The sequence below is a fragment of the Rana temporaria genome, chromosome 2 (genome assembly GCF_905171775.1).
Source record: "Rana temporaria chromosome 2, aRanTem1.1, whole genome shotgun sequence".
NCBI classification, from domain to species: domain Eukaryota; kingdom Metazoa; phylum Chordata; class Amphibia; order Anura; family Ranidae; genus Rana; species Rana temporaria.
The window spans coordinates 267,439,530-267,462,338 of NC_053490.1; the positions used below are offsets into that span (position 1 = coordinate 267,439,530).

The 22,809-nt window shown below is 41.0% G+C and overlaps 1 protein-coding gene across 5 annotated transcripts in view; it reads left to right on the plus strand.

Annotated features, from left to right (window-relative positions):
• BCAS3 (BCAS3 microtubule associated cell migration factor) overlaps positions 1-20,886 on the plus strand; it is a 1,469,256-nt gene extending 1,448,370 nt beyond the window's left edge. For 3 of the 5 annotated variants that reach the window (XM_040336914.1, XM_040336915.1, XM_040336916.1), the window contains one exon: positions 20,187-20,886. In XM_040336914.1, coding sequence (XP_040192848.1) covers positions 20,187-20,335 — 149 coding nt within the window. In that variant the 3' untranslated portion in view covers positions 20,336-20,886. The remainder of the gene's footprint in view (positions 1-20,186) is intronic. The other 2 variants (XM_040336917.1, XM_040336918.1) reach the window with 1 other exon arrangement.
• Positions 20,887-22,809: the final 1,923 nt, after the last annotated feature.

Genomic DNA, 22,809 nt, shown 5'->3' on the forward strand with positions numbered 1-22,809 from the left:
TGTGTTCTGGCGGGGGGGCTGCAGTCCCCCTATCAGAACACAATAGCTCAGCAGGGAGATTGATGTACTAATATTGGATAGTTAGTACGAACAGAAATAAATTATATTGTGTACTAAGCTTAGTGAAAGACAAAGAAGAAGAGCAGGGCTTTCAAATCCCCAGACCACTTCACCAGCTGCATGGACACTGACAGCTAATCACCCACAGAGGTATGTGCAAAAGGAACATGAGGGGTGGGGAAGAGAGTGTAGGGTGTTCAACTTTTACATTTTTAAACAAAAAGTGAACATACACTTTTTAAGTTATATTCACAAAACAGCTTCAAGGAATGCGTTAGTTTATGTCGCAACCCACTGTGTGTAAAAAAAAAAAGTATACTTTTGTTTTATCTTTTGTTGAAAATGTGCTGGGTAAGGCTGCACCTAGTGTAAATAAGTCCTTAGGGATTCACTCTGATCACTACTGCTAATACTACCATTGCCTTTACTAAATTTACCAATAACTGTAGTAGTAGCAGTATTCTATCACAAAAAAAAATGCAGTAACACTAATGCTTGTAATGTGAATAAAAATGATAACAAAACCAACACACAGCAGAAATACATATGATAGTGTTTGAATTTTAAGTGTAAGGCCTCGTACACACGATCAGTCAATCCGATGAGAACGGTCCGAAGGACGGTTGTCATCGGTTAACCGATGAAGCTGACTGATGGTCTGTCGCGCCTACACACCATCGGTTAATTAACCGATCGTATCACAACACAACAACGTGCTGAAAAAAACGAAGTTCAATGCTTCCAAGCATGCGTCGTCTTGATTCTGAGCATGCGCAGGTTTTTAACCGATCGGTTTTGACCGATCGGTTAGGCGTCCATCGGTTAAATTTTAAAGCAAGTTCCTATTTTTTTGACTGAAGGTTAACTAACCGATGGGGCCCACACACGATCGGTTTGGACCGATGAAAACGGTCCATCAGACCATTCTCATCGGATGGACCGATCGTGTGTACGCGGCCTAAATTAACTGCCAGGCTGAAAATATGAATTTTAAATTAGGCAAACAATGCATAGGCATTAGGAAGTAGAAGAGCACCTGAGTGTATCAATATATCCGTGCACAAATCACACAAGATCAGATAGAAAATAGGAAATATTTTCCCTAAAAAACTGTTGACTACACACTAGGTCCATTTCTGGTATACGTGTCTCGTAATTCCAATATGACAGCAATTACATTTTCAGTAAGCAAAGACTCCAGTTCATTTCAGTACTGCAACCCGATGCCAGACAGAGCTGTCACTCCTATGGATTAGGGGATTTTCTGGAGAGAAGGGGTTAAGAAAAACCCCTTCTAATTTTAATGATTGGGACACTCTTTTTGTCCGGTCAACAATTACAAGGGAAACGAGTAAACATTGAAGGAGTTTAACATCCTAATGATGTTTGATTGGACTTGTATTCTATTCTGTCTTAGTAGAGATGGCTGCATAGTAAGTAAAAGCTCTGACGTGAGACATTTAACCAAAGCCAGCTGTGTACTGCAGGAGATGAAAGCACAAAATCAGACAGGATAAGTACAGTATTAGTGTGGGATACGCCACTCATTGCTGATTTAAATTACTGTTTTCACTTCCTGAACTTATGGGAGACTAGGGATGTGAAACAAAAAAAAAAAAAAACTAAAGAAGCTTATGCATGGCCGGTTTTGCAGAACAGGCTGGAAGACAATTTTATTGACTATGACTAAAACCAATGTTTTCGGTCTTCAGTCTGCATAGCATCTAGCATGATGCGTCTTCCATAGTCAACATCCACAAGCCACATTTCTCCCGGTTACATTCTGTAGATGTGGTGAATGTTGTGTTTCTGTAGGTGTGAATACCAAAAAGTCCTTGTCTGTGAGGTCATTGTCTAAACTGAGTGCACGTTTAATTTCAGTAGAGGACCTTATTCCATTGCAAACGGCTTCGGCACTCTTCCCTGCTTTTGCAAACAGACACTAACAGGGTGATTTGTGTTCCAACACAAACTCTGCTAGTAGCAGAAAATCATATGAGTCACTAGGTGTTACAACACTGTGTTCCATTCATAAACCAACCTGGAATGCCACATCTATGGAATGCATCCGTACTAGAGGGGTATCGCTTACACAGCCTGCCGCTTTGATTTGGCCGATTTTAGGCAAGAATTAAATTTAAGAACAAGAGTGTGTCTGGAGGGAGCAAATTAATCCTGCTATGCAATGAGTGTGTTCTGAACAGTAACTCTACTGTAGAACATATTGTGAATAGTGGCAAGTACCATATTATGGTTATTCACAAAAAGCTCCAGGTGAATCAGATAATATCCTTAGATCCTGCCACATTGAATAAAAGGGCAGGATACTTCATTAGGAGCGTTCAGTAACTTTACAAGTCTCTATGAATAAATTCTTAACGTCACTGTATATAGTAACTAGTTAAAAAAAAAAAAAGAGCTGTACATTGTATCGTTAAAAAGAAACCCTTGAGCTCCAATCACTGACTTTGCCAAGTCTGATAGATAATGAAGATTATGATGCTGATTTACAAGATAGGTTGGACTTTTTCACTCAATAAATTGCAATTGTGGTTAATTTGAATACTTTTTTAATGTTAAAAATAAAATGAGATAAAATAAATGAACGGGAATTTGCTTTTCATATGGCTATATAAAATTTATTGAGTGAAGGTGATAAACTCCTATAGTAAATCGGGCTCAATGTCACCAGTTGGTGGCACGCAGAACAGTATACTCAAATAGGCGCTGGGGAATTTTAGACTTGTGTGTAATCGAATGAAGGATAACTACAAGCAAGCTTAATAAATCTTGTGAGGCAGCCTCCATACAACAGAAAGGGAAAACGCATGTATGGGCCGCACACCCCAAAAGATGCAAAAACAAAATGGAAATGTCCCCCAGGGTTTTTTTTTAGCGACATGATGTATTAAATTCAAGAGATATTAAATGTATTAAAATTAAATCTTTACTTTTGCTTTTGTACAATGATTAAGGATACAACATGGTTGAGTCATTAAAAATAGTAAACTCTGGTTATACATAATTTAAAAAATGTACCAGCAGTAGTAAAATGATCAACAATACAATACAGTACATGATAAGCCATAATTGAATTAACTTCCATATGAGTACCCCGATGCGTTTCGTCCAATACTGTCACGGTCTTCTTCAGGGGAAATGTGTACTCTGGTGGGATATATCAGAGAAAATGTTAGGATTCTGACCCTCTAACAAAATACTGATATCTGTTATAAGGATAATAGAAATCGTGGCTTCAACATGGCTTCCCTTGATGGGCACCCAACAGTAGCTCAAACTGTAGAAATACAGAAAGAAGCACCAGACAGATAAAAGAGCTTCATTGCTGCTCAGCAACTACTGTCAAGTTGTTACGCCATGTGGGGAGTTCAATACCGGTTCTGATATATAGATCTGTGAAGTCACTGTTTTCTCCTAATCCATCTGAATTGTATCAAGTGTTGAGCCCTGATGAAGGGGGATATGGTGTTGCTGCTGAAACACGTTTGCAGTTTTCATGGCTTTTTTACTAACAATTAAAATGATCTTGCACTCTATTTTCCAATTTTAGTCTGGTGCCTCTTTCTGTATGTCTATCAGTCTGTAAGAGGCATGCCTTAGGTCTCCTCTCCACCAGCGATTGCAGTAAAGATCGTTCTTTTTTTTTTTTTTCAGCCAGTGGGCTAAATGAAAAAAAAAAAAGATTCCTCCATCCACACATAAGGTAAATGGAGGTTCTTCATATTGTATGTGAATACACTGACAACCAACTTCTGTCAAACAGGGGCAGCCACATATGGATGAAAATTCCACTGTTTCCTGCTGAACCAGCTGGATTACCATCCATCTTTGGCCAACTTAAAACATCATAACTTCATAGCTAGTGACAAGTCCGACATTTGTGAACACAACCAACAACTGCACAGGCACTAGGGTTTACATGACTGTGTCACCTTTGAGTTAGCATCTCAGTCGAGAAAGTAGATGCTGACCATGAATAATTCCAGAGCAAAGATATGAAGACATTGTCACAGGGAGTACTGTGATGTCTGTAAAAGATAATATATATACTTGTAAATGTTACACTTGTGCATGCACTTAACTTGGAAAAAAAATTACTTATACTAAGTCTACTTTAAATCAACTTTTTCATGTATTTGTGTTAAATAAAACTGAACAAATTTTAAAGGTTTTTTAAGTTTGCTGGGTCCAGCATAGTTAACTATAATTCTTGCTATAGGCCCAGATTCTAAAAGGAGTTACGCCGGCGTATCTCCAGATACGCTGTCGTAACTCTGAGTGTGAGGCGTCGTATCTATGCGCCGGATTCTTAGAATCAGTTACGCATAGATTTGTCTTAGATCCGACCGGCGTAAGTCTCTTACGCCGTCGTATCTAAGTTGCATATTTACGCTGGCCGCTAGGTGGCGCTTCCATCGATTTACGCGTCGAATATGGTAATGAGCTAGATACGCCGATTCTCAAACGTACGTGCGCCCGGCGCATTTTTTTACGTCGTTTATGTAAGGCTTTTTTGGGCGTAAAGTTACCCCTGCTCTATGAGGCGTAGATGAGATGTACCAATGTTGGGTATGGACGTTGGAACAGCATCTAATTTTTCACGTTTTACGTCATTTGCGTAAGTCGTCCATGAATGGGGCTGTGCGTAAGTTACGTTAACGTCGAAAGCACTGAGTAGTTGCAGCGTAATTTGGAGCATGCGCACTGGGATACGTCCACGGACGGCGCATGCGCCATTCGTTAAAAGCATCAATTACATGGGGTCACGATTAATTTCCATAAAACACGCCCACCACTTCCACATTTGAATTAGGCGGGCTTACGCCGGCCCAGTTACACTACGCCGCCGTAACTTAAAGCGCAAGTTCTTTGAGAATACGGGACCTGCCGCTCTAAGTTACGGCGGCGTAGTGTATCTGAGATGCCGGAACAGACATCGGGGGTCTCAGATTCGGAAAAGTTGTGGATGGCACAGAGGGAGCAGACATATTGCACGTGGTCTCTCTCTCGTAGGCGGGCAATTACTCTGCTGGTCTTGGCGCAAAACGTCACCCTACGTCTCAAGCAGGGGTGGGTAACTCCTCCCACTTGAAGAACTTGTCTGGACACGTTGCAGGCATGCACTCCGCTGCACGTGTGCCCAGATTTTTGCTACCTGAGGTTAACTCCTTCTTTACCGCACAGTTCAATACATGAATACATTGCTCTCAATAATAAAACTTAACTCACAGTTTCCGTTACCAGTGGTAACAGCCGATCCCGGATGAGCCCCCACGTGTAGCACCACCCCCTCAGGAGCCGCTGGTTAGATTTGGGTCGGCGTGTTACGTTACCTCTGTGATGTGTCTAGGGGTAATAATGATGAAAGCAAATGACGGGATGTCCAAGCAGCGAGGTGTCGTTTTCTGTGCTTTTATTCTTGCCCAACACGGCAAACAATGAACTTGAGGTAGATAGAGAAAGGTTGGTGAAGAAGAGAAATTGTAGATTCAGGCCTGGATAGAATAGAAGCAGTCCTGCTTCGCATTACACTCTTACTTTCGTCGCCCCTCAGCCGAGGGGGTATAGTGTACCTGGACAGGCCTCTCGCACCGACCTGGCAGCCAGGGTATCACTCGGATCCTTGAGAAGGAACAAGTCTCTGCCACAGACTTGGCTGAAATGAGGATAGAAGTGGAACCTCTGCCACATGCCCTTTTCTCTGGAATGTAGATAATACAGCGAATCCTTCTCAGTACTATAATTTGCCTGAATCTCCCTCAGGTAGTCTTTTAAATGGTCACTGACTGACAGGTTGGCATTGAACAAACTGTCAGTGTCCGGTCACCCTGATCCCCGATGGATTGTCTAGGCCCTATTGAATTGCCTGCCTCCGGGCTCACCTCAGACTGACTCCCCAGCAAACAGCACAACTCGCTTGGGATCTTCAGAATTGTGGGGACCCAGTAGATGACTGGGGCCCCGCCACAGCTTCAATTGCTCCGGGCCATCATGGTCCCGGAACCAAGGACACCACGTAGCACGTGCGCCCCGGCCTGGTAGACATATCGCCGGGGGCCCGTGATGTGCGCACACCCTGAAGGTGGGTGCCGCACCCAGAACCAGCAGAAGAACCCCGAACCCAACGGCGTCCGCTCTAGAAGTACCCTCCCCCAGCATGCCCCGCGAGGGAGAAACTCCTCTGATTGGCTGCTGGCAAGAGACGCTTCAAACTGAACTCCACTGCTGCCACCTGTCGCCCAGAGATGGAAAGGTATCTCTGGAACACAAAATGAACTGGCAGCACAGCCCAGCTAGAGTAGAGGCCTAATTTACTAGAATTAGTTGGATGAGAGTAAACTAACTCTCTCATCCCCCTCTAAATTTAAGATAGCACCTGGACTGAAAGTACACAGGCGCTACATATGTATTGCTAAATGTTAATGTGCATTGCGCCATTTGGATAAATGCGCACTGTGAAGACTTCTGAGGACAGAGGGATTGGTAAACCTTCTGAATACACTCACGTTGTGGCTCCCCACTATGTGTGCAGGACACGTGCTGAGGGGCCTGATGCCAAGCTGCGGGTGGGACACTTTTTGTGGACATGCACAAATAAAAGTGCCCTCAACTGCAATTGCTACAAAAAGCTTCCACCTGTGCATGTTTGGGCTATTTTTGTATAGCAGGCAGCACAATAATGTATTTTTTAAGTGGCAAGTCCACATTCTATACTATAATAAAAAAGATAAATGTTTGAAGTCGGTAAAATCATATGAATAAAATCCTTAAAAACAGAGGAATAGTGAGAGCAGAATGTTATTTTCAATACAACATTACAGTTTACCTTAGCAGGTGAAAACTTAGGGTGCCATAGGTTTCAGAGTCTAATCACCCTCAGGCAAACAATGCTCCTCTGGGTGCTTAAACATAAATTATAAATATGTTTGTTGTTTGGAAGATTGTTACATATTTCATTAACAAATTTCAGAAATATAAAAAAAAATCTAGTGCTTTGTCAATGAATATATGCAACAAATACAGAACCACTACAAAATACTATAAGATAAAACCACAATATGTATTAACAATTATGTAAGAGACTATATTAAAATTGATAAAGGGACTCTATGTGTTGCTAGTAATGTTGTTGTTCTAGCATTTCTACAGTATGTATAGTCATACTGTACATACCCATGCTTCCCACAATCTACTTTATATTCATATATGTATATGCATGCTAGCATTACTGATAGCGATCTCATTGTCTACTTTGATCACAAAGACCAATTTGAACTGCTTGCATTTCCTCTGTATATTTATCCACGCTAAATCACCTATGTTTCCTCTGCAATGGGCTGTAAAATTTGCCTGTTTGCTTGTGAGGAGCATAGAAATGTAGTCTAGTGATCTAATTTACACAGCATTTAGGTCTCCTCCATCTCACATCCATGTGCAATCCTTGGTTATTGATTTTGAAATAGTTGAATTTGATGTGCTTATTATTGTTGTAACTGAAAATATTACATTTTTTAATTATGTTTTAATAATTGGATAAATGTAATATATGGTATGTTAATATGTTAGTGTTTCTTTTAGCCTGCTATAGGCTACAACACTTTGAAACAAATAACAAAATCATAGATACTGTTGTTTACATACTCCAATGGCTCAGGCTGATATTTTACTCACAGAATTTAGTCATTGCAGAGCCTACAAGCAGAGAGCTCCCCAACCTGTATTGCATTGGGAACACTTTGTAATGTATTTAAAAAACAATTACTCAAAATCATTAGTGCGCTTTTAATCCTGTGTATTTCCATGTGCTACCTTACAATGATAACATTTCATACATGTTTTTTTTACATGCATCTATTCATTTCCTATGGGTCCTTAAAGCAAAGTTCCACTTGTTTTTCAGTTTATCAAAAGTCATACATAGGAAAAAAAGGGGTAGGATGGGGAATGGGAAAAGCAAGTTGGTTTACCACCAATGCACAGCCAATTGAATAGATTGACCTGTGGTAGATCATGCACATCGTAAAGTGTTGTTACCGTAACCATGAAGCTTATAGAAAAAGAAAGGGGGTGGCCTGGTAATGAACAGGCCAAAAAGGGGTTACTACTGGCAACAAAGATAGCGATCAAACTGTAATTACATATTTTTTTTAACTATTCTAAGATTCTATACTATACGTAGTACATAGTGGAAGGGTTAGAAGGATAGCCAAATCACAAGGCTATAATTAAGGATAGAATTAAAATAATATAAGTTTAAAGATAAAGTAGAAACAGGGGATAGGAGAAATTAAAAGTGTTTAAGAGTAAAATACCGTATTTTCCGGCGTATAAGACGACTTTCTGGATGCAAAAAAATGCATCCAAAGTCGGGGGTCGTCTTATACGCCGGGTATACGCTAAGTACTCACTTTTTTCCCCAGCGCTGACAGACCCCCATGCTGCGATCGCGAGCGTGTATTGATTTCAAAGCCGCGCCTTCACTGCAGAGTGTTCTGTGATAGGAGGAACAAAAATCTTCCCAGCAGCGCCTCTGTTCTTTGTTCCTCCTATCACAGATGCCTTCTCATCCTCGGACGAGATGAGAAGACGTCCGTGATAGGCGGAAAACATAACAGAGGCGCTGCTGGGAAGATTTTTGTTCCTCCTATCACAGAACACTCTGCAGTGAAGGCGCGGCTTTGAAATCAATACACGCTCGCGATCGCAGCATGGGGGACTGTCAGCGCTGGGGAAAAAAGTGAGTGTTATTGCACTGGGGGCAACAAGTACAGGCACAGTGGGGGCAAGTGATGGCAATGTGGGGGGCATGTAATGGCACAGTGGCAATGTGGGGGCATGTAATGGCACAGTGGCAATGTGGGGGCATGTAATGTAATGTAATGGCACAGTGAGGAATGTAATGGCACAGTGAGATTTGAAAAAGACTGTTTCTGTCAGCGGTTCTGGCTACCCCTCAGCTTCCAGAAAGACAGTAAGAAGGGGGTAGTCTTATACAGTGAGTATATCCCAAAACCAAAATTTTTCCTGGAAAATTAGGGGGTCGTCTTATACGCCGGGTCGTCTTATACGCCGGAAAATACGGTAAGCAGAATGTATGCATAAGATGGTTTATTTGTAAAGATGTATTAGGACTATCTTTGTGAAAAAAATATTAAAATAAAGAATTGAAAAAAAAAATGGAATTATTCCAAATGCAATACATTTATTCCTATATTAAAGTTAAATATGTATCATTTAATATGTGTACAGCTGAAACTGACTTTCCCAGTGCTGTGGGCAGCCTTCATGGACAATCCAATCAGGGTCCTTCTACTTACACCAGGATAAACATACTAAGGGTTACTTCTAGCAAGATTTTCTATTAAGTGATCACATGACTGAAATGACTTACCTTTCTGAAAGTGATTACTTTAGTGTTCCTCCCTCCCCCTCTCCACGCTCGGATTAGCCCACTGTGGACCACTATATAATTGGCCTAATAAGGGAATACTTTCTTCTTACCAAGAAATTTCCATTCCAATTGGAACTGTGTGTATACATGGGCTAATCTAGGACGTCTGGACGAGTACAGTGTTTGTGTTGTTATTTGGGTGTCCTGTTTGTTAACAATGTCCATGGCAATTTAATTCCTTTTGATGCTAGTATATGGGTTTTTTATGACTGCACTTTTTCAATTTTTGATACATATTTAACTTTAATATAGGAATAAATTCATTGCATTTCCAATAATTCCAGTTTGATCACTATCTTTGTTGCCAGTAGTAACCCCCTTTTGGCCTGTTCTTTACCAGGCCATCCCCTTTCTTTTTTCATCAAAAGTCAGCAGCTACAAAAAGTGTAGCTGCTGACTTTTAATAAACAGACACTTGCTCCCCTCTTCTCCTTGGCACCGCCATAGCAACTGTGAGAACCCACCCGGGGGTACACTGTGCATGCTCGTGTCGCAATGAGTTCTTCTAGTGAGCAGGCAATCTTCTGGGACCTGTGAATTGTCCCAGAAGATTGCAGAGAGGGAGGGGCCATCTAGGGGGAGAGTAGGAGTCACCTAGACGGCCAGAAGAAGGAAGTGGGACAGGAAGTACCTGTAAAAAACAGGTACCCACTCTCCCCCCCCAAATAAATGACATGCCGAATGTGGCATGTAAGGGGGCGAGAAGTGCTTAAAGCGGAAGTTCCACTTTTGTGTGGAACTCTGCTTTAATGTGCATCCACACATTGAAATGGAACATGGCTCCCTTTGTCACAATTAAAAAATTTTTTTAAGTTAAGTTGAGGAATGCTAACACCTCTGTCCATGAGAGGAAACCTCTCGAATGAAGTCCTGGATAACAGTAAAACCTGACAGTTGATATAACGAAAAAATGTTGGGATTTAGACACACTTTAATATCATAATATATGGCCCAGCAAGCAGGTAAAAATCACATCCAGAAATTACTTTCAAACTGACTTCATTGTCATAACTTACTTCAGTACTTACTGAAATCATGTATTCGTTTTTTACGAAGACTTTTAGCTAAAGTGTATACATTTTTTTTTTTTTGTCTGTATATTTCATTACCATTTCTGAAAATACTAAGTGAAACACTGTGATTTTTTCGTGTGCAAGAGAGAGAAGTTTATTTTATAACTGCCTGTACAGTCTCCACACAGAACGAGAGATGGGGAGATTAGACATAATGATTTAAATACCATTATATTTATATTCCATTCAGAATAAATGCGCCGTCTCAAAGCAGAGCAGCCCCGATTGTGATGACTTGAAACACATTACTAAGTAAACGTCAAGCAATGTTACTTTAAGGATTATAAATGTATAACCACTTTCGTCTCTTGCTGTTTGCGTTCTTTGCCATCCACGCCTAGAATTTGTAAAGTGTGAGCAATAAAGCCAGAGACTAAAACAGTTTGCAAGTGGCAAATTGTAGGTGTGACACAATATCCCACGCCCAGGACCAGTGTCTACACTCTTGTCTTTATAGTGTCCTGGAGCCGGGAGTCAACAAATGATCTCTTGATAAGGGTCTATTAGGCAGAAATACTTTCCAAAACGCGCATTTCTTGGGAAAAAGAGATTTCCAGTAAGATTAAATATTACCAGTATAAATGTTTGTACACAGGAAATGTGATGTGGCTCCATAAACGTTGAAAGTTAACACAGCTTAGTGTGAGTCAGCATGGAACTACTTAAAGGAAATAGATAAAAACCTGCAAATACAAAGATTTAAAATAAAACACTTAAAATGTACTGTATGTAGAGCAAAAACTATTTTTTTTTGTATTGAATGGAATGGGTTAGAATTAGAACTGTTGTCTTTTTATCATGCTCTGTGTCCCTGCTGGGGAGATTCTCCCTCTCTAGTTGTCCTGGTGACAATTGTTAACAAGGCAAAAGGTGACAGGAAATCAAAAATGTCAGCACTGTTTCAAAAATTTGAATTTGTACACTTCTGGTGACAAGTCTAAAGCTAGCCAAACTCTAGAACAGCGGTCCCCAACCTTTTTGTGCGGTCCCCAACCAGTGGTTTTTCGCGGGCGATTTGTTGGAGAAATGGCTGGTGTTGACGCTTCAATCATCACAACACCATGGTTATGATGTCAGGATGATTGAAACGCATAATTTCTATTATTATTATTATCAGTTAAACTCACCATAATGCCGAATCAGTGGGAACCCTGGGTGTGTCACTTGCCACGTCACCTGCCACCAGATGTAGCTTGTCACTTGCCAGATGGGGAGTGTCACTTGCCATCAGATGCGGCTTGTCACTTGCTGCCAGGTGGGGACTGTCACTTGCTGCCAGGTGGGGACTGTCACTTGCTGCCAGGTGGGGACTCTCACTTGCTGCCAGGTGGAGACTCTCACTTGCTGCCAGGTGGAGACTCTCACTTGCTGCCAGGTGGAGACTCTCACTTGCTGCCAGGTGGAGACTTTCATTTGCCAAGTGAGGGTGGAACATGCGGCAATGTGGGTCGGGCAGTGAGAGATTTCATCTCTCGGCCTCCGCACCTCAGTGTAGTGATCGCGCTGGCTGTGAGGACTGGGCGGTGGTGCGGCAGGGCGGGCGGTGAGAGATAACATCATCTCTCTATTCTCACACACCTCAAACAGTGTTGTGTCTTCCCGGCCGGCTGTGTGGGCAGAACAGCTGTGATGTGGGGCGGGCCGTGAGAGGTGATGTCATCTCTCTGCTCGCCCGCTCCTGCCGAACCTCCAAAAGTGCATCCTTCACGGCCTGGCTGCAAATGAGCTACGGCCCGGTAATGGGCTGCGGCCTGGGGGTTGGAGACCCCTGCTCTAGAAGACTTCCGAATAAACATTTGTTTAAAAACTGTACATTCCATGACTTGACCAATGACATTGTTATTTTGAGAAACAATGTCCATTCTACTCCTCCATTACGCCTGTCGGATCTAATGGATATCTATGCGTAACTGATTCTAAGAATCGGGCGCATAGATACGATTGGTCGGATTCGGACTTACGACGGCGTACATGGCGCTACGCCGTCGTAAGTCCTCTGAGAATCCGGGCCTAAGTAGTTTAACCGGTCCACAACTGCCCCATGCAGATTTTCTGCGGCAGGGCAGCCGCTCTGCACCAGATCACGTACTAGGTATGTGATCTGGTACATCCGGGTCTGGGACACACGCTGCCGGTGACCTGCTCCCGCTGTGATTGGACACAGTGGGACCGATCGTTGACGAGAGAGGCAGAATGGCAGTCTGCCTATATAAACAAGGCAGATCGCCGTTCTGCTAATAATACATACATCTATCCCATAGTTTGTAGACGCTATAACTTTTGCACAAACCGATTAATATACGGTTATTGGATTTTTTTTTTACCAAAAACATGTAGCAGAATACATATTGGCCTAAATGTATGAAGAAATTGGATATTTAACTTTTTTTTATTCGGTGTGTTTTATAGCAGAAAATAAAAAAATATATATATTTTTTTATCAAAATTGTTGTATTTTTTTTTGTTTATAGCGCAAAAAATAAAAACCACAGAGGTGATCAAATACCACCAAAAGAAAGCTCTATTTGTGGGGAAAAAAAGGACATCAATTTTATTTGGGTGCAGCATCACAAGTCACACAATTGTCAGTTAAAGAAACGCCGTGCCGTATGGCAAAATAAATGTTTGAAGGAATTTCACTGTAAAATGCCCATTTTAAACCTATTAAATATAGCTATAGTTTAAAACAGTTCTTAACAATTTTAACAAAAAAAAACTTGCTAAGCACCAACATGTTTATATATTATTTATTTCATATGAATGTTACGTTTCACTTTGACTGTGGCGTGGAATATGGCTTTACACACAAAGGATAGCAGCAGGGAATCCACTGAAAGCCCGGATTCACAAAGGATTTACGACGGCGTATCTCCAGATACGCCGTCGTAAGTCCGAATGTGAGGCGTCGTATCTATGCGCCTGATTCAAAGAATCAGATACACCAGAATTTGTCCAAGATACGACTGACATAAGTCTCTTACACCGTCGTATCTTAGGTGCATATTTACGCTGGCCACTAGGGGTGCTTCCGTTGATTTACGCGTTGAATATGCAAATGAGCAAGATATGCCGATTCAGAAACGTACTTGCGCCCGTCGGATTTAGCTATGCCGTTTACGTAAGGCATATGTCCGGCAAAAGTTTACCCCTCATAAAGCAGGGGTAAGTCATGTTAAGTTATGGATGTCGGAACAGCGTCGTATTTTACATTGTTTGCGTAAGTCGTACGTGAATAGGGATGGGCTTAGGTTACGTTCACGTCGACAAAGCATTGAGCCGACGTATCTTAGGGAGTATTTGCGACGTGACTCTGAGCATGCGTGCGCATGCGCCGTTCGTTCGGCCCCTCATTTACATGAGGTCACGGCTCATTGTAATACAACACGCCCACTGCCTTGATAATTTGAATTAGGCGGGCTTACGTCGGCCCATTTACACTACGCCGCCGTAACTTAGAGCGCAAGTTCTTTCTGAATACGGTACTCGCCTCTCTAAGTTACGGCGGCGTAGCGCATATGAGATGCGCTACGCCCGCCGAAAATTACTCCCATCTTTCTGAATCTGCCCCAAAGTTTTTAACATAGAATGCACTTTTCATACCCTTTTGCCTCATACACACGATCAGTTTTTTCAGCAGGAAAACAGCTGAAATTTGTCTTGCATATACACGGTCACTCAAATCTTGGCTAAAAATTCTGAATGTCAAGAACGCGGTGACGTACAACACATACGCCGAGATCAATGAAGTTCAATAGGCAGTTCGGCTCTTCTGCTTGATTCTGAGCATGTGCGGTTTTTTTGGCGTGTTGTAATTGCATACAGACGAACGCGATTCGCAATTGGATTTTTTAATGTCACGAAAATTGAGATCCTGGTCTCAATCTTTTCTTGGCAGGAAAACTGACTGAAAAAGTTGATGGAGCATACACAGTTGGTTTTCCTGACAAAAACCTCACATCGCACTTTTCCTGTCAGGAAAACCGATCGTTTGTATGAGGCATTCGTTTATGTGTTGGGCTATTTACAAAATAACAATTATAACATGCAAGAACCTAACTCTTGAATAATCCAGATATTCCTTTCTATACCAATACATTAGCATACCAAACAAGCCCTCTGCAGACTGAACAGGGTTATTTTAGTACTTACAGTGCAAAACAAGCTTGTCTGTATGTCATTTTTCAACCTGTTTGTCTCTATATCTCATCTGCTTTTCTTTAATTTTTAGAAGAACACATAAATTGTAAGTAGTGTTGAGCAGAATACGCCATATTCGATTTCGCGATATATCTCGAATATATAGTCGAATATTCGAGATATATTCGCTAAATTCGAATATTCATGATATTTTATCGAAATGAAATGATTGCGAATTTTCGCTATTGCGAATGCGAAAATAATTGCGAATTTTCGATAACTGCGGTAGGAGCACTCTGGCTCAGAATATTCTTGATATTTTTTCGAAAATTTCGCAAAATGCGAATGCGATATTTACTGCGCAATTTCGACAAATGCTGTAGGAGCACTCTGATTGGCTCAGAATATTCGTGATATTTTACAATACAAAATAATTGCGAATATTCGGCAAATGCGGAAGGAGCACTCTGATTGGCTCAGAATATTCTTGATATTTTACAATACAAAATAATTGCGAATATTCGGCAAATGCGGAAGGAGCACTCTGATTGGCTCAGAATATTCTTGATATTTTACAATACAAAATAATTGCGAATATTCGGCAAATGCGGAAGGAGCACTCTGATTGGCTCAGAATATTCTTGATATTTTACAATACAAAATAATTGCGAATATTCGGCAAATGCGGAAGGAGCACTCTGATTGGCTCAGAATATTCTTGATATTTTACAATACAAAATAATTGCGAATATTCGGCAAATGCGGAAGGAGCACTCTGATTGGCTCAGAATATTCTTGATATTTTACAATACAAAATAATTGCGAATATTCGGCAAATGCGGAAGGAGCACTCTGATTGGCTCAGAATATTCTTGATATTTTACAATACAAAATAAAAAGTGTTTTGCATTGGTGGTGATTCTTTACTCTATCCATCTGTCACAGCCGTTTGTCAATCAAACACCTTGAAGATTGAACACGTTCATGCTGCATGCTTTGGACTTTGGACATGCTTTGGACATTTTTATGAAAGATTATTTTTCTATTATTGGGACTATATTTCTTTATATATTTGTTTCACTGTGTATTTCACAAGTTATTTGCGCTTGCTTATTTTATAATTTGCCCACATGTCTTGTCACTAGACATATTTTTTATTCTTGTAGAGCGACTCCATTTTCTGTCTTGTATTAATTTATGTTGTATAACATTTTTGAGTTGCTGCTGTATTCTCCCCTTTTTTTAAGGTATGCGCAATTTTTTCCTTCTTACAAAAAAAAATAATATCAAACATACAAATATTCATAACAGAAACATACACAAAGCCCCCCCCTTTTGCATCAGAGACAATCAGAGTTCTCCTACCACAGTTATCGAAAATTCGCAATCATTTTCGCATTCGCATTAGTGAAAATTCGCTATTTTTTTTTTTTATATTCGGCAACATAAAAGGATCGCCTCAGCTTAGCTACTCGGCCCAGGGTCTCTAATCATACCAGCAATGCTTTTAGACGTCGATAGGATGTGATCTGTTTTAAAAATAAAATTGAAAAAATGCGAATATTCGGAATTGCGAATATTCACCGCGAAATTCGAAATATATCGCGAATACTCGAATATGCCATATTCGAGCCGAATATTCGCAATACGAATATTCGTGAGCAACACTAATTGTAAGCTCTGTATTATAATATTAACAATTATTATCCTGTGGGTCAAGCTCTAAATTACCTACTATTGATCTCCTGGTGCTAGACCTTCCTTATTGATTTATTAAAGATCACCTGTACATTTTGCTAATCCAGTACTTGTTTTTATATTAAACTGGTATTAAACCTAAAATCCAACATTTATTATATTGCAGCTTACCATTTCTTAGGCTTTATTTCCATGGACGTTTTTACAGCCACTTTTCTGAGCGTTTTTTGCAGCTTAAAAACGACTCTCCATGTTAGTCTATGGCCTCATGCCCACCATGACATTTTTGAGCTGTAGATGGCTGAGCTCCAGCTCAAAAAAAAAAACCTGGACAGGCGTTTTTAAGCTGTAAAAAAGGCTAAAAAAAGTGGCTGTAAAAACGTCAATGGAAATGAAGCCTTAAATGTGAAAAACTGTTTGCTGTGACTGCTTATAAAGTGTTAGCTGGAGTTTGGCTTCAATATGTAAGCCTATTTAAATCTGCAGGTACACTATATTGTCAAAATGATTGGGACGCCTGCCTTTACACACACATGAACTTTAATGGCATCCCAGTCTTAGTCCGTAGGGTTCAATATTGAGTTGGCCCACCCTATGCAGCTATAACAACTTCAACTCTTCTGGGAAGGCTGTCCACATGGTTTAGGAGTGTGTCTATGGGAATGTTTGACCATTCTTCCAGAAGTGAGCTCATTTGTGAGGTCAGCATGGACCTTGCTTTGTGCACTGGTCCAAATAATTTTGTAGAGGGGAGATTATGGTGTGGGGTTGTAAAGGGAACACTTAAGGCATTAGCATACCAAGACATTTTGGACAATTTTATGCTCCCAACTTTGTGGGAACAGTTTTGACTCATTCCTGTTCCGATGTGACTGCGCACCAGTGCACAACGCAAGGTCCAAAAAGACATGGATGAGGGTGTTTGGGGTGGAGGAACTTGACTGGCCTGCACCTCACCTCAACCCAATAGAACACCTTTCGGATGAATTAGAGGAGAGATTGTGAGCCAGGCCTTCTTGTTCCACTTCAGCACCTGACCTCACAAGTGCGCTTCTGAAAAAATTCTCTTGACACACTCTTAAACCTTGTGGACAGCCTTCCCAGAAGATTTTAAGCTTTATAACTGCAAAGGGTGGGCTAACTCAATATTGAACGCTACGGACTAAGACGGGGATGCCATTACAGTTCATGTGCGTGTAAAGGCAGGTGTCCCAATACTTTTGACAATATGGTGTACATCAACACTCCCCTCCCCGCAGACTGACAATTCTTCTTTTCAAAGGTGCCGCCCTTGCTCCGTTATCCAGAGTGAAGGCACTGTAATACAGGAGGTGTGTTACTGGCCAGATCACCAGATGAAATCAGAGGGGGAAAAAAGCTTAAAAAAATGAATGCATTAGGAGAAAGCACATGTTAGGGGGTCTGAATCAGAAAAAAAAGCACACTCATGTGATAGTGAAGTTGAACAGAAACAGCTGGGCTTCTCTTAGCAATGTGTTTAGCAATGTCCAGGGAGTTTTCCAGTTAGGCTTCATGAGGTACATAAATGGCCTACACCTATAGCAAGGGCATTGTTCAATTTTCAACAAAGCTGCACACTTTTTTTTTTCTACAGATGTTTCTTGTCTGCAAAGGCAGATTTTTCGTAAGGGTAAAGAAAACACTTTTTATTGCTCTCAGCCTTTTCCAAATCTCCAGATTTCTTTATTTTGTTACCATGATCTGCCTTCCTATTAGAGGTTGGCTGAATTCATTCTCCATGGTCCCACTGAGCATAGCCACCCTCTCCTGTTCAGTATTGAGATAGACTATGGAATGTGTAGTTTGTATAGAGTAGCACTATACACGTAGGGGTAGATTTACTAAAGGTAAATAGACTGTACACATTGCAAGTGCAATTGCACTCCCTTTTGCCAGAGCTTAGTAAATGTGGTAAAGCTCAGCTGATTTCCATCATCCAATCATGTGCAAGCAAAATCTTCAAAGGAGATACGCAGGCGTAACTGCTGTTCTGCCTGCGTATCCCTGTGGCTATCTTTGGAAACGATCCTCAGAAGGATTTTTCCAAAGATAGTCAGAAGATCCGACATCTGTAAGACACTTACACTGTCGGATCTTAGGATGCAGTACCGCATCCGCCGCTGGTGGCATTTCGAGTCGAAATGCCGGCTAGCGTATGCAAATGAGTACTTAAGCAGATCCACAAAGCTTTTAAGCTTTGTGTTTTCTGCGTAAGTTACGATTTGCTTGCGCAAAATTAGGGCTGGTTTTACAATGTGTAAAGTTAGTACACCATGTAAAACCAGACCTTTTTTTCGATCGCCGCGTTTTTTTTTTAATTTTGATTTTTTTTTCCCGGCGCGTAACTTTTTTTTTACCCGTCGCAACTTTATTGTCCTGTCGCAATCCACAAAGCCCAACGTAAATGACGTTCGCGCGCTGCCCGTCGGGAAAAATGACGTCACACGCATTCGCAGTACGTCCGGCGCGGGAGCGCGCCTCATTTGAATAGGAATCGCCCCCTCGAGCAGACGACCGCCTTGCGATGGAGGCACTTAGGTTACACGGCGTGTAATTTCTAGGTAAGTGCTTTGTGGATCGGGCACTTAGGTAGAAATTTAACGCCTGTGTAACTTAACTGCTGAAAGTTAAGTTAGGCAGGTTTTTTGAGAATTTGGCCCTTTGTTTTTTTCCTTGCACCTGATTGGGTATTGTTTACAAAGTGAAGTTTCACCACGTTCAGTAAGATCTAGGGAAAATTAGTGCAGCTGTGCTTGCAAAGTGCACAGTCTAATTGCCTTTAGTAAATCCACCCCATGACTGCAACGAATGTACACTGCATGTTCCAAATAGAAGTTTAGTTGAACAAAAGAAAATGCTGGTTCCGCAAAGAAAATACATTGATTCCCCCACCCGCACACTCCATGTGGATGAGGGAATCCCTCTCATAGAGCTATTGAATACTGACAGCAGGATGGCCTCCTCCTCATCAGAATACACTCATCAGAGATTGACTTCTGTACAATCAGCCTGCCCATAGATGGATCAATATTTGCTCGGTCCCTGCTCAACCGGCCAAATTTCGATCCATTTATGGCTGGCTTAAAGCAGAACTTCACCCAAAAGGGGAAGTTCCACTTGTTTGCATTTTCCCACCCTCCACTGCCACATTTGGCACTTTTTTGGGGGCGGGGGTACCTGGTTTTGACAGGTACCCACTCCCCCTTTCGGCTCAGATTTCCATAGCGATCTGACCTGGAAGTTCCCCCCCCCTCCTTCCATGCAGTCTTCTGGGATACATCACAGGTCCCAGAAGGCTATAGAACCATTCACAATGCGCAGAGTGCCTCGCACATGCACAGTATGAAACCGTCTGTGAAGCCTCTTCACTTCCTGTTTCCCTTACTAGAGATGCTGGCCCCTTCACCCAAAGCTGATTAAAGAATCGGCTTGGGTGAGGACATCGCGGGATCCCTGGACAGGTATGTGTCCGTATATATATTAAAAGTCACCGCTTCAGTATTTGTAGCTACTGACGTTTTTTTTTGGGGGGGGGGGGGAGCTCCTCTTTAAGAAATTATTTTAGAAAAATTGATTATAGGGCCATTAAGTAGAGGGTGTATATGGACTATTTTTGTAGAATAAGGATTTTGTTTATTGTCACTTTGATGCTGTTTGTTGCAGTGAGAAATTTATATTTCTGTCATATATTTATATCCTGTCTTTTTTTTATTGTATTATTTCAGAACTACAGCGAGACGGAAGCATAGAGACACTAAGTAACAGCTCTGGATCTACCAGTGGTAGCATTCCTCGCACCTTTGACGGTTACAGGACGACTCTGCCAAGCAACGAAAGTCAACCGCTCAGCCTGTTCCCATCAGGACTTCTATAGCATAAAAAAATGAAGAAACATTTTCATACTTACTATTCAAATTTTCATGTAATTTAATGTATAATGTGCTTCCTTCTTCTCTTCAAGCTTTTTCTTATTAGACTGTATATGTTGGAGTTCATCATTTGCATAGAACATTAGATTGGAAGTAAGAAATGCAGTGCATTCCTTTTAGTCTTTATTTGGCATCAGTGATTAGGATATGCTTTAAACACTATTAGAACTGAGACAATCTAAATGTGACTTCTACCTTCCTGTGTTTTCTGCAGTGGCATGACATACACTGGTGATTCTGGCATATATATTTATTCGGAGATATCATTTAATGGGAAATGCACATTATGTGTGATATTACTGTACTGAATTTAATAGCAAATGCATCATGTGTGTTTAGCTATACAAAGCTGTGCATATGATTCTCAGTTGACACGGGTGTGACTATTGTGTCTCCATTTTGTTTTATTAATTTTAGATTATCAAGGGGTGAAGTGTTTTATTTTTTTTAGGTAGTAACTCAAATAACTACAAATTGAGCTATTGCCATAAAAATCTCTTAGGCCCCATACACACGATAGAATCCATCCGCTGAAAAATCCCAGCGAATGGGTTTCAGCGGATAGATCCTATGGTGTGTACACTCCAGCGGATCTGTTTCCGCGGATATATCTCCCCTGGGATGGATTCCAGCAGATCGAATATTAGCTGACATGCTAAACAAATCCATCTGCTGGAATCCATCCCAACAGATGGATCCGCTGGTCTGTATAGACTCACCGGATCCATCCGTCCGAAGGGATCCATCCGTCCGAAGGGATCCCCCCGCATGCGTCGTAATGATTCGATGCATGCGTGGAATTCCTTATATGACAGCGTCGTGACACGTCATCGCCAGAGGATTTCAATGCGATGGTGAGTACACTCCATCGCAGAGAAATCTGCTGAAATCCTCGAGAGGATTTATCCGCGGAAACGTTCCGCTGGAACGTATTCGCGGATAAATCCTCTTGTGTGTATGGGGCCTTACACTCATATGCATTCCACCATCAAAGTGAAATCTTAAAATACTCATATTCTTCCTGGTCTTTTCTCTAAGATTAGATTGGCCGATTTTATCTTATACATAAAGATTTTGCATGGTAGATACAATATTTATGGATGACATACATACTCTTAGGTGTGGAAGTATTAAAGCCAACCAAATGGACACCTCTGATAACGTTGTTTAGTATGACATTTAGTTGCATGAAATTTATTTTTGTGGGATTTCCAGGTATAGATAACATTTCAATTATTACTAGTCACATAGAATCTTTTTCTAACAACATAGGAAATGTAATATGCAAAGAGCTGAGGGGTAAACTGGTGTGTTGTATTAAAATTGCATCCTTATCCAGCATAAGATAATAGGATAGAACTCCAGTTAAAACTAGTCTCTTTTGTTTCTAGTCTTCTATATTAGTGGTCATCAACCCTGTCCTCAGGGCCCACTAACAGGCCAGGTTTGCAAGATAACTGAAATACATCACAGGTGATATCATTTGCTGCTCAGTGATTGCAGTATTCTAGTCTGCATCTCCCCAAGGTAATACATAAAACCTGGCCTGTTGGTGGGCCCTGAGGACAAGGTTGATGACCACTGTTCTATAGGAACGGTCACAACATTTGTAGCCTTTTTTGTCATTTTTGTCCCTAGTGGACAGATCTACTACTGCTTCCTGTACCAAAGACACAAGAAGAAGTAAATATCCCCAAAGTGGGGGGTACCCCTCACCTCTAACAACTCATTGGACAACATCCCTCCATTAAGAGATTTTTATCTTTACTTGTCCTTGGTACAACTAATAGTAAGAGTAAACCTCCCCAACAGCTAGATAGATAAAAACTTGACAGGGGTTCTAACCCTTCTTGATCTTGCTCTCCGAAATATACATTTTGGGCATGTTAACTGAGGGCAACCTACTGCAAAATTATAAATAAGCACAAAAATTTGGATGAATCACTGAATTAATTTGCACTGCTAACCATATTATTATAGTAGATCACTCATCCATTGAAATGTATTTGTTCCTAAACATTATAAATGACATGGACTTTGTAATCAAACATTCCCCACAATATCATTAATGTCCTCATAGATCTTAGTTAACAATAAATACCCAAGATTTGATGTATAGAATAATGGACTGTTTTGCAGAAGTGAAAGTTTTCTTTCCTGGTGGAAGTTAAATTAGTTCCTAGAGCAGCAAACCAGTATTTTGTTTTCAGATTTTAAACTGCACTATAAAATGATACCTGGAATCTGATTGGTTGCTATGAGCAATATCACTGTTTTATTTTACAATTTTTTTCTTGGTTAACTCCAGTTTTTTATCTTGTAGCATATTAGGTGGAATGATGTGAAATGCTTTTATTTGTTATGATAAGGCAGTGACAGGCCAGAGTATTTTGTTTTGGTGAATCAAGACTGGAATGGA